The sequence below is a fragment of the Engraulis encrasicolus genome, chromosome 10 (genome assembly GCF_034702125.1).
Source record: "Engraulis encrasicolus isolate BLACKSEA-1 chromosome 10, IST_EnEncr_1.0, whole genome shotgun sequence".
Taxonomy (NCBI): Eukaryota; Metazoa; Chordata; class Actinopteri; order Clupeiformes; family Engraulidae; genus Engraulis; species Engraulis encrasicolus.
The window spans coordinates 1,119,059-1,131,558 of record NC_085866.1 but is presented as its reverse complement, the minus strand read 5'-3'; the positions used below and the strand labels follow the sequence as shown (position 1 = coordinate 1,131,558).

Below are 12,500 nucleotides of genomic sequence, written 5' to 3'. Positions count from 1 at the left end.
AATAAAAAATTTGAGATTTAGTGGGGTTTTTTACGCAAAACTGAAAAACGCCGCTTATCAATTAATCGTAAGTCGATCGATAAGGCAATCAACTAATAAACGTAGGATCGATGCATCGATTCAAAACGTCTCAAAAGCAAGAGGCTACAAGGAAAAGAAAAGGCCACGAGGAGCTAGTTTGAGTTGCACCCTTAGTCTCAGGGTCACCATTGCTCCGAGGTTGTGACCTTTCAGTCTGAGGGGCACCATCAACATTTTACTATTTAAATTGGTTTGACTGGCCCCTACGACTGTTGCGGACTTCCATTCTATGTGTCCCAGCGTTGTTATGTGTTGTCTTCCATTTCACACGCATGCTACATCCCCCCGTATACTTTTTTCTCTCTGTCTCTCTCTCTCTCTCTCTCTCTCTCTCTCTCTCTCTCTCTCTCTCTCTCTCTCTCTCTCTCTCTCTCTCTCTCTCTCTCTCTCTCTCTCTCTCCTTCTCTCTCTCTCTCCTGTGTGCGCTTGCCATTTTAACCCATTGATGCCCAAAGCACTTGCTAAACCGCCTGCTGAATGCCTAAGCCCTTTTTAAGAAAACTTGCCCTATAAAATTGCCTATAAAAAACGAAATATCTCAGCATCTGAAGCACATAAGAACATGCCATGAGTTGCATTTAATAACTAAGACCCTCATCTTGCATTTGAATGTCATTCAGCTCTAACATTCCAAGATTTCTATTAAAGTTGTCTGAAATCTCATAAGTCTGTATTTTGTGTCATGCAGCCCCAGGCGCCAGGGCCAATGTTGCGCAACGCAACATGCAGCATCAATGGGTTAATAATGTGTGTGTGTCTCTCCCTCCATGTCTCTCTCTCTCTCTCTCTCTCTCTCTCTCTCTCTCTCTCTCTCTCTCTCCTCTCCAGTCTACAGTTGGGTCTGGCACAGCTGGTGATGATGCCACTGCTGCCGCCTCCTCCTCCCCGGTTGCCAACGCGGGGTTGCAGTATGCCCTGTGTGCCCAAGGCATGTTCAATAACGTGTATCTCTCTCTTTCTCCCTCCCCATACCTCTCTATCCATCCCTATCTCTCTCCATCCCTCTCTATCTATCCCTCTCTCCATGTCTCTCTCCATTTCTTCACCTCTATCCACCTCCTCCTCCTCAGTTGCCAACGCGGGGTTGCAGTATGCCCTGTGTGCCCAAGGCATGTTCAATCTCTCCCCCTCTCTCTCCCTCCCCATCCATCTCTCCCTCCTCTCTCTCCCTCTCTATACACCCATCTCTTCCCCTCTCTCTCCCTCCCCATCCATCTCTATACATTCATCCCCCTGCTCTCTCTCTCCACATCCCTCTCTGTAAATCCATCTCTCTCTCTCTCTCCCCATCCATCTCTCCCCCTCTCCCTCCCCCTCTCTCCCTCCCCATCCATCTCCATCTCCCCCCCTCCCCCATCTTTCTCCCTCCCCATCCATCTCTACATCCATATCCCCCCCCCCACCTCTCCCTCCCCCCCTCCTCTCTCTCCACATCCCTCTCTCTCCTTCCCTCTCTTCTTCAGTCACGAGGGAGTCTACAGTTGAGTCTGACCCAGGTTTATATGCATTAATACCTTAATACCCTGTCTCTCTTCATCTCTCTCCATCCCTCGCTCTATCCCTCTCTCCATTCCTCTCTCCATCCCTGCAACTCTGTCCCCCTCTCCTCCAGTCAGGAGTCAGTCTACAATTGAGTCTGGCCCAGCTGATGCCGTCGGCTCCCATTCCTCCTCCACCTCCTCCTCCTCCTACACCTCCTCCACCTCCTCCACCTCCTCCTCCTCATCCTCCTCATCCTCCTCCTACACCTCATCCTCCTCCATCTCCTCCTCCTCATCCTCCTTCTCCTCCTCCTCCTTCTCCTCCTCCTCCTCCTTCTCCTCCTCCTCCTGCACCTCATCCTCCACCTTCTCCTCCTCCTCATCATCCTCCTCCTCATCCTCCTCCTCCACCTCTTCCTCCTCCTCCTCCTCCTCCTCCCCCTCCTCCTCATCCTCCTCTTCCTCCTCCACCTCCTCCTGCTCCTCCTACACCTCCTCCACCTCCTCTTCCTCCTCCTCCTCCTCCTTCTCCTCCTCATCCTCCTGCTCCACCTCCTCCTCAATACCAATGAGTATCTCTCCAATTAATAATCTCTCTCTCTCTCTCTCTCTCCTCTCTTCCTCCCTCTTCTCCAGTCATGAGTCGGTCTTCCACCTCCTCCTCCTCCTCCTCCTCCTCTTCTCCCCCGGTGGTCAGTGCCAATGTGTCTGCTCCCGGTGCCAACGGTGCCAATGGGGCCAATGCAGCCTCCTCTTCCTCCTCTTCATCTCCGCCGGTGGCCAACGCGGGGTCGCAGTACGCCCTGTGTGCACTGGGGGTGGGTATTCACATTCATTTATTTTGTTATGTTTGACTTTTTGGAATGTTTATTTTGAATTGATATATTTTGCTTGCTCTTATACAGTAAGAGTCTCCTTTCAACTTATTGGCAGGAAATAAACTCCTGACATCCTCTGGGTCACATGTCCTCTGGGCTACTAGTCCAAGGTCAATCCAAAAAGTCAGAGAATGTGCGTCAGTAGCACAGGTGCTGGCCCAAACATTAGATAGCAGAAAGAAAAATTAAGGTCTGCAACTCTGTTTGCCATTACATTTTGGGAGCATCAAACAGTGTTGCAGACCTTTATTTTCCTACTAGTCCAAGGTCCCATGTTCTGTTTTTGTCAGTTGTGCAATAGTGATGTGATATGATGTTATGCTCAGTTCAGTTCAGTTTGGTTTATTTGATAGGGACAGATACAGATCATGTAGTAGGTTATGCAAGTCCAACAGAATAGCATCATAGCATTTATAGCCTTGGCTAATTTCCAATGCCCGTCCCTAGAAGGGCTTTTTAATGTCCTGTCTTAAAGGGACATTGTGTGAGATTTTTAGTTGTTACTCTAATTTTACCTTTTTCATGAATATTTACCACCACCATGAAATTCTAAGTATTCATTATGACTGGGAAAAATTGCACTTTTCATACATGAAAAGGGGGATCTTCTCCATGGTCCGCCATTTTGAATTTCCAGAAATATCCATTTCTCTCTGCAAAAATGACCGTACCTGGGCCATACTAGAAAATATTAGTTTATTACTTAGTAAACTATCATGAAAAGGTCAAATTTGGCAATAGGCAACCCAGTTTCAATGAGCAGCATAGTTGCAGTACCTTTTTTGACCATTTCCTGCACAGTGTCCCTTTAAACGAGTGCTGCTCAGGGATGGCATGCAAAATTAATTTCAGTGTAACCTGCCATTAAAGTATCATAATGTATAAATAATGAATAAATAATCATAAATAATACATAAAGAATACATTAATAATAGTATACTTGTATACTAGTATATACTTGTCATAAATAATACATTAATAATAGTATACTTGTATACTAGGTATGTAGGTGGGGCTGGCGTTATCATCATGTATAAATAATAATAATATACTCCGTACCTGTAGGTGGGGCTGGTGGCGCTGGGCATCGTGATGATCGTCTGGTCCGTGGTGCCCGTAGACGGGGAGAGCGGGCGACCCACGGTGGGCGACGCGGGCAAGACCTCGTCAGTAGCATTTATATTGGTGGGAGCAGGTGAGATGCCGTGTGTGTGTGTGTGTGTGTGTGTGTGTGTGTGTGTGTGTGTGTGTGTGTGTGTGTGTGTGTGTGTGTGTGTGTGTGTGTGTGTGTTAAGCTTCATCTTTGTTTTTCTTTATCCTATACTATTCCTATATCATATAATCCTTTTATATTCCGTATTTTATTCTTACGTTCTTATTATTTGAATGAAGTAGTAGTAGAACAATATACAATACATTTAGTAAAATATTCTGCTGTGTCAGTCAAAGTGTCAGTTTTTCCTCCACGGAGGTGCAGCACAGAAAAGTAGCCACCACGCCCCCCTGTGCAGCGATAAAACAACCCCTGGCTGCGGTACACGCATGGTTCTCCCAGGCTGAAATGTCCGTGAGCTGACGCTATGCTCTTGCACTGTGATTGGTCAATGTGCTTGCAGCAGTTCAGTGAGTACTTGGCCCTGATAGGTCAGTGGTGTTCTATTCTTCTACCCTACCGCGGAGGTTTGAATAAGGAAAAGGAAAAACACTATGCGATTGACTTGGCAGGAAATCACTGGAGTTTACTTGACAGGGAGAAGAGAAACAGTGATTTATTTCAATAGTACAACTCCCAAAAAAAACATTTAAAAATATCCATAAAAGGCCATCCTGAAAATTATATAAGTTTGTAGTGTGGCAAAGAAGCCTCTAGTGTGGCAGCTAGCTCCTAAAACAGGGTTCGCTAATGTCCTGTAGAGTTTGAATGGGTTTGGCTGACAGTTGCTAAGCTAGCTGTTAATATAGCCATTAGATGTATCTATTGTATTTAAAAACGGCTTTTGTTTGGCATTTTAACCACCTGAACTGTTAAACATGAATAAAGAGAGAATATTGTATGCTATCATTCATGTCTAATTACGCCACAACTTTTTAAATGAATAGCAAGAAGCATCTTTGTTAGTGGTAGAATTACGTTTCAGGTGGCTAGTCAACTAGCGTTGAGTTTGTAATGACTGATTTAGCTGGCTAGCTACTACTAGACCCCAGGTGTGAATGGCTATTCAGGCTGTCTATTGTCTTTTAAAACGGCGTTTGTCTTGCATTTAATCTCATGTAATACTTGACTAAAAGAATCTGATGTTGTACCATCTAATTATGCCCCAACTTTTAGAAGTAGACTACTAGTGGAATATTACGTTTTAGATAGCCAGCTGACTAGCTTTGTGATTCAAAGCTCTACTGAATGAGTTAGTTCGCCCCCTGTTGTCACGGAGGTGAATTGATGCCCTTTAGTGATGCAACACCTTCTGTACTGCTTCTCGTCAGGCCAGGAGCAATACAAATATCGTTTTTGAGCTCCGGAGAAATCTGGAACTCCACCCACTTCGGGCTGACCATGGTTGTGTGTGTGTGTGTGTGTGTGTGTGGTGTGTGTGTGTGTGCAGGTGTGACCATGCTATTGCTCTCCCTGTGTCTGGGCATCCGCAACAAGTCGCGGCGGGCACAGCACGCACAGCAGGGGGGCCCCGGCCCTTACACCACACAGCTGTCTATGGACGACTCAATAGACGTGTGAGTACACACACACACACACACACACACACACACACACCAGGGGGGCACCGGCCCTTACACCACACAGCTGTCTATGGACGACTCAATAGACGTGTGAGTACACACACACACACACACACACACACACACACAGACACACACACACACACACACACACACACACACACACACACACACACAGACACAGCAGGCAGTGGACAACATGTACAGCACACCATCACTCTCCATGGACAACACGTGTGAGGATGAACGCACACACACACACACACACACACACACAGTCACATTGGCATATGCTTAAAGTGTGTGTGTGTGTGTGTGTGTGTGTGTGTGTGTGTGTGTGTGTGTGTGTGTGTGTGTGTGTGTGTGTGTGTGTGTGTGTGTGTGTGTGTGTGTGTGTGTGTGTGTGTGTGTGTGTGTGTGTGTGTGTGTGTGTGTGTTCGTGTTCCAGGGTAGAGAATCGTTTCACGGTGCCCAGCTATGACGAGGTGGTGGGCAGCAGTGGTGCTACGGTGCCCCCAGTGGCCGGTCGCGGCGTTCGCATGAACTCCACCTCTCAGCTGCCTTCATATGACGACGTGTTCGACGGAGACGTACCCCCCGTCACACCCACCGAACCAGGTAGGGGTGTGTGTGTGTCTGTGTGTCTGTGTGACTGTGTGAGAGAGAGAGTGTTTTCCGACGGAGACGTACCCCCCGTCACACCCACCGAACCAGCTCCCACAGGTAGGGGTGTGTGTGTGTGTGTGTGTGTGTGTGTGTGTGTGTGTGTGTGTGCGCGCGTGTGTGCGCGAGTGCGATTGTCTTTGTGTGTGTGTGTGTACGGTGCACTGCAGTAATGAGTGCATACTTCTTTTGAAAAGACACATTTTGAACACAAAAGACATCTCCACAATATACATAGACTAAGTTTAATACAATATCTGTTGAACGTACAAAAATCAAAGTAAGGTTTATAGTATGACTTAATACGTATTTTTTAGGTTTTGGGCGTACACCCCAATGAGAAAATCTATGATTTAGTAATTGACTTTCAGGACTCATTACATTGTTAATTATCAAACATTTGGCTATAAAACTGATATGTCATTCATTTTAAGCATATACACATTTTAAAACATGGGCTGTGGAAGGATTTTGGATAGGACTGGCCGCACACGCAAACACACAAAAGTGTGAAAAGCTAAAAAGTAAAACTACTAAAGTACTAAACTACTTAAAGGGGTAGTCCGGTGTGAAATGGTTTACGTTGTGTCAATATGTGATGCTGAGCGCTGACGTTTGCCTCATACCTCGCATCCAAAGGTCCCCTGCATTCCGAAATCCGAGTGGTAGGCGGGACCCCGCGAGCTAGGTGAAATGCAGCTTCTGTTGGGAGGTCGTGGCACCTGTGTTAGCCATGGGGCTAAATCTTTACTTTACACCCATTTACGAGGCTCAAAGTTGCAAAAATGTTGATCCCGTAGTGTCGGGTGGTTGTTGACATGTAAATCCAGGCACTGAGAAGTTTGATAGTGCACCGTTGTTTTAACTACAATTACGTTTTTGAAGGCTGCGCCTCGGAGGACTCTGCCGGGCGCCGCCATCTTTTTTTCTAGTCGCGATACGTCAATAGGTCATGTGATACATCACGTGGTTATTGGACTGCAGTCGGAGACCGTCTAAAAATTACTTCAGCTTCAGCGACAAAATATTACAGTACTTATAGGTTTGGTTTGTTTTTTTTTATATACAATGGGTGTTTTGTCGCTGAAGCTGAAGTTTTAGACGGTCTCCGACTGCAGTCCAATAACCACGTGATGTATCACATGACCTATTGACGTATCGCGACTAGAAAAAAAGATGGCGGCGCCCGGCAGAGTGCACCAGGTAACTAAATTCCGCCCAAATTCAACAAATTACATCGACTTCTACGGGCCCAAGACGGCTGAAAAAAACGCCAAATGGACAATTTTCCCCGTTTTTCCCCTCAGACGCTCATCCCAAGTAGCCCAATTGGGCAGGCAGCCACCCAATCTGGCAACACTGGCACAAGCGCTTTGCCGTGTGTATATCTTGTCAATTCTGCTCGTGTTAGATACTGCACGCCACAGATGCATGCGTTCAGTGCAATCTCGTCAGAATTCTGATCGCGTTAGATCATTAGATTGTGCAATCTCGTCAGAATCGCCGGGGGCGATCGTAAGGAAGACTGCACAGTTCCACACGAGTGTTTCCTGTGAAAAGGACAATGGCAGGTGGCAACTTTTCAAAAACGTAAAGAAACTCCCGCACACTGACCATTTCGCTGTTCTTTCTTTAATAACGACGTTTCGGTACTTGACTTCCATCAGGCAATGTCTAGTACCGAAATGTCGTTATTAAAGAAAGAACAGCGAAATGGTCAGTGTGCGGGAGTTTCTTTAAGCTGTTGCTGAGTGACCCATGGGCCATCTCCGACGCACCTGCCAGCTGAGGTGTGGGAAAAGTTTAACCTAAAGTCAAAGTTTAACGTAAAGCGTCTCATTGAGCTTGTCCGAAACTACAAACATTTGTATGATCATACATCCCCGTTGCACTTCGATAAAGGAGCGTGCAAATGCGGGCGCAGTAGTAGTAGCAGTAGCAGTATCGTCTCCTCGTCCGGGGAGTGCTTCTCTTTGTTTTGTGTTTCCAATTTCCGGGTGGCAATGCTGCTCTCTCTCTCTCTGGCCCCTGGATGATACCGCCAGTCTTATGAGTGTGCTGCTTCTCTTGCTTCTAAAGCAAGTATGTGCAGTGGGTCGTATTTAATGCTGTGATATAAGGCTCGCCCAAGCGCACGGTCGTATCCAGTGGTGTAGTCTACTTTTTTATGGTGGGTATACTGTATATTTGAGTTTTTTTGAAGTGAGTATACTGTATATTTGTGCTATTCAAAACAATGGATCAATCAATTTTAAGTGGGTATACTGAAATCCCTGAAATTTAGAAGTTTACTCCGTATACCCACGTTCTACAAAGACTACACCACTGGTCGTATCCGCTTTTTTTTAAGCTCAAAGTTGACATGTGTGGTGCACGCATGTTACGCTTAATGTGTGCGAGCGCGTATGTAATGTATGTACAGTAATATGTTTGTCTAATGTCTGTGCTTAACGTGTGTTTGTATGTGTGTGCGTGTGTGTTTCTCTCTGCAGGAGTTGCAGTTCCAGCCGGCTCCACTGGGGGGCGATGGAAGAGTGGCGCTGCTCGTAAGCTCCTCCCCTTAAAGCTCCGGCGAATCAAATCAGAGAAGCTGGGTGTGAAAAGCGCGCCCAGTTCACCCCAACCTGTCGTGCTAAGCATCGAACCCCTAACACCGCCACCACAATACGACGACAAGCCACCACAACTATGACACACACACACACACACACACACACACACACACACACACACACAACCACTCGCGCGCACACACACACGCGCACACACACACACACCCCTAACACTCCCACACCCCTAACACTCCCACCACAATACGATGACAAGCCACCACAACTATGACACACACACACACACACACACACACACACACACACACACACACACACACATACCCCTAACACTCCCACCACAATACGACGACAAGCCACCACAACTCTGACACACACACACACACACACACACACACACACACACACACACACACACACACACTCACATATACACTGCCATTCCAGGGAACATTTCCAACTGGACTTCTATTCTAAACACACACACACGCCTAAAACTTTTTCATACACACAATGAGCTGCCACTCATCTCATTGCAGCAGTTCTCTCTCCTACTATTGGCTGAGAGGGCTGAGGGGGGCGTGGCCAATTGAAGAAGAGGAAATAGAGATGTGCCTTATGGACCAAGAGACTTCAACACACACACACACACACACACACACACACACACACACACACACACACACACACACACACACACACACACACACACACACACACACACACACACACACACAAGTAGCCATGACCCGCCTACTCTATATGTACTGCATTCCTCAGCAGTGGAGTGTGTGAGCTTCAGACTGGAGATTCTGGAGTTAAAGACGGCTGGTTTGGTTGTCGTGGTGATGAGTTGGTGTCTGGAGAGTTTTCATTGGTTGAGAGGACAGTGGGGGTCTTTCTTATTGGTTGAGAAGACAGTGGGGGTCTTTCTTATTGGTTGAGAAGACAGTGGGGGTCTTTCTTATTGGTTGAGAAGACAGTGGGGGTCTTTCTTATTGGTTGAGAAGACAGTGGGGGTCTTTCATTAAACAGCTGCAGCTGAACCTTAAACACAGGACCACCCATCCCATCCCATCTCTCTCCCTCTGTCTCGCTCTCGCTCGCTCTTTCTCTCTCTCTCTCTCTCTCTCGCTCTCGCTCTCGCTCTCTCCCTCTGTCTCGCTCTCGCTCGCTCTTTCTCTCTCTCTCTCTCTCTCTCGCTCTCTCTCTCTCGCTCTCACACACACACTCCCGTTCTGTCTTTCTTACACACACTCCCTCTTGTCTTGCCCACTCACACACACACTTTTCTGTCTTTCACACTCGTACAGAGAATCTATCTCACACACACTCTCATCTCTCTCTCACACACACACACACACACACACTCACACACACACTCCTCTCTCACACACTCACACACACTCCTCTGCTTGTAGGGCCTCCTCTGTCCTCTTCTCCTGTGAGACCACAGACCGCTCAGTGGGCTTAGTAGACACGGCTCATTGTGCTGAACACACACACACACACACACACACACACACACACACACACACACACACACACACACACACACACACACACACACACACACACACACAGACAGACCAAAGTTAAGAGACACCTGAGCGAGAGGTGTGTATAAGGGTTATGTGTGTGAATGGACCTGTCAAACACACACACACACACACACACACACACACACACACACACACACACACACACACACTCCGGCGTGAGACTTCGGACCAGGATGATAAGAGTGCCTTGCCTTCTCCGAACTCATTACAGGAAGAGGAACAAGAAAAGGGTGTGTGTTTGTCCTTCACTTGAGCCCCAAAGACACATACACACACACACACACACGCACGCACACACACACACACACACACACACACACACACACACACACACACACACACACGGACAGGAAGAGGAACAAGAAAAGGGTGTGTGCGTGTCCTTCACCTGAGCCCATAAAGGACACACACACACGCGCACACACACACACACACCCTCCCCCTCAACAGGACACTACACACTCATATACAGTCGAACGTCACACACTCATGCACACACACACACACTCTCAGCTGGACTATTAGCAGTGTGTGTTGTGTTGTGTGTGTACATGTCATTTTGTGAATATGTCACTGTATTGTTTGTTTGTGTTTATGTTTGTGTTTATGTGTATGTTTATGTGTTTGTGTTGACATGACTTACCTCCCCAGGTGCCTTGTTTTAGAGCTCGCCGACTAACTGAGACCTAACTGAAGATGTTTGTTTGTTTGTTTGTATTGTCCAAGAAAACTTTGATAAATAAGTGAATAAATAAATAAATAAAGAGTATTTGTATGCAATTGAAAATGAATGCCTGCAGACTGAGTGTTATGCTATAGGATGTTTGTGGAAATTAAACATATCATTTACGTTAGTTTCTACAAACGTGAGGTACATGGTCAATTCTGCTACAACAACAATACGCACACAGCCCGATGTCGTCACGTCTGTGTGCAAATAGTAGAGGGGTCTATACTCTCATGTGTCACCAGCTCCCTCTTGTGGTCTGAACAGGAAGCACTGATGTCCACATTGTCCACAATCCAAATCACACATCTAGTCGAGATCCCCATAGGGCCAACAGTAAGACCAGAAATGTTGAGTACACTAAAGTTGTATTGCCAAAATATCATCTATTGGCCAAAGGTTTTTTTTTTTGGTCACAATGTACTGTGGTCCATGTTGGTAATCTATGGACAAGTTTTAGCCTCTATAGTCGAGTAAGGCAGCCAGAAGCTCCAATATACAATATAGCCACTATAGATCAGTAAGTTAGCCAGAAGCCTGTATAGCAGTAAGTAAGAGAATAATCACCCAATATAATATATAGCCAGAAGCTCCACAATTGGCAGTAGGCAGCCCAGTTTCAATGAGCAGCATAGTTGCAGTACCTTTTTTGACCATTTCCTGCACAGTGTCCCTTTCAGGTAAGACTACTGCATCTGAATATGCTCAATTCGGTCTATTAGACCTTAAAACTTTTGGGTACTCTCAACATCTCAGAGTTCATGAAGTCACGACTAGACTTATCAGTAGGGGCAGCACGCTAAGCCCCCCACATTTGGGCTTACATTGCCCATAGGGACCCCGGTTCGAATCCGGCTGGGGTCATTTCCAGACCCTGCCCTGTCTCTCTCTCCCATTCGTTTCCTGTCTACTCTCACACTGTCCTGTAATAATAAAAGCCCCCCCCCCCCCCCAAAAAAAAAAAATACTTTAACCCATTTTGTCCAAGGCACTTTTTGGGAAAGGGTGCCCTCTGCCTATTAAATCCTAAATTTCTCAGCCTCCGAAGCACATTCAAACATGAAATGAGATGCATTTAAAAGCTAGGACCCTCGTTTTGCCTTAGAATGTGTTCACTCAGCTCTAACTTACCCACATCCATAATAAAACAGCTCAAATCACAAGAACCTGAATACAGCGTATGTGTGTGTCTCAAGGACACAATGGGTTAAACTAGACTCATCAGCAGGAGTGCTGCAGTGTTCCTGAGGTGCCCTTCAGCTTTTCAAAAGAGCGAAAGCCTTCAGGCACTCAAGAGGACGGGAAGTAACAGGAGTCTTTATTTAAATTGGCCTATTAGTTGAAATAAAATAGCATGTTTTTAATTCTGATGCCATTTTAAATAAAGGTTTTCATAGGCTGCTTTCTTTTCTTCTGTAAAGTGCCTGAGGAGTTTGTCTTTTTAAAAAAAACTGTTCTGGTATTTGTGTGTCTGTGAAAACCCAGATCCCTGAAAAATACACGGTTATACAGTGGAATCTCATCTAAGGTCTGTGGTGGAATATGGTTCTATAATGGCACATAAAAGTACAGTGGGAGCAATAAGTTTGCCCATCCTTTTTTAATTTTAATTCAAATTGGTCATTAAATAGGGTCTAATGCCACCCAAACAATTGCATTATTTTATTGGCGAAAGGATGTTAACAATCACATGAATTAATAGTGTTTGCTAATGCCACCCAAACAATTGCATTTTCTTGTATTGTTATTGGCCATAAAATGATAATATTCACAGGACAACAAGGGCACACACACATGGTATA

General features: G+C 46.0%; 1 protein-coding gene across 1 annotated transcript in view; it reads left to right on the top strand.

Moving 5' to 3' along the window:
* Positions 1-9,528, top strand: part of LOC134456390 (transmembrane protein 51-like) — a 15,539-nt gene extending 6,011 nt beyond the window's left edge. Inside the window, exons 2-7 of the mRNA XM_063207755.1 lie at positions 2,199-2,380; positions 3,506-3,635; positions 5,044-5,170; positions 5,207-5,266; positions 5,625-5,794; positions 8,332-9,528. Coding sequence (XP_063063825.1) covers positions 2,201-2,380; positions 3,506-3,635; positions 5,044-5,170; positions 5,207-5,266; positions 5,625-5,794; positions 8,332-8,531 — 867 coding nt within the window. The 5' untranslated portion in view covers positions 2,199-2,200 and the 3' untranslated portion in view covers positions 8,532-9,528. The remainder of the gene's footprint in view (positions 1-2,198; positions 2,381-3,505; positions 3,636-5,043; positions 5,171-5,206; positions 5,267-5,624; positions 5,795-8,331) is intronic.
* The last annotated feature ends 2,972 nt before the right edge of the window (positions 9,529-12,500 follow it).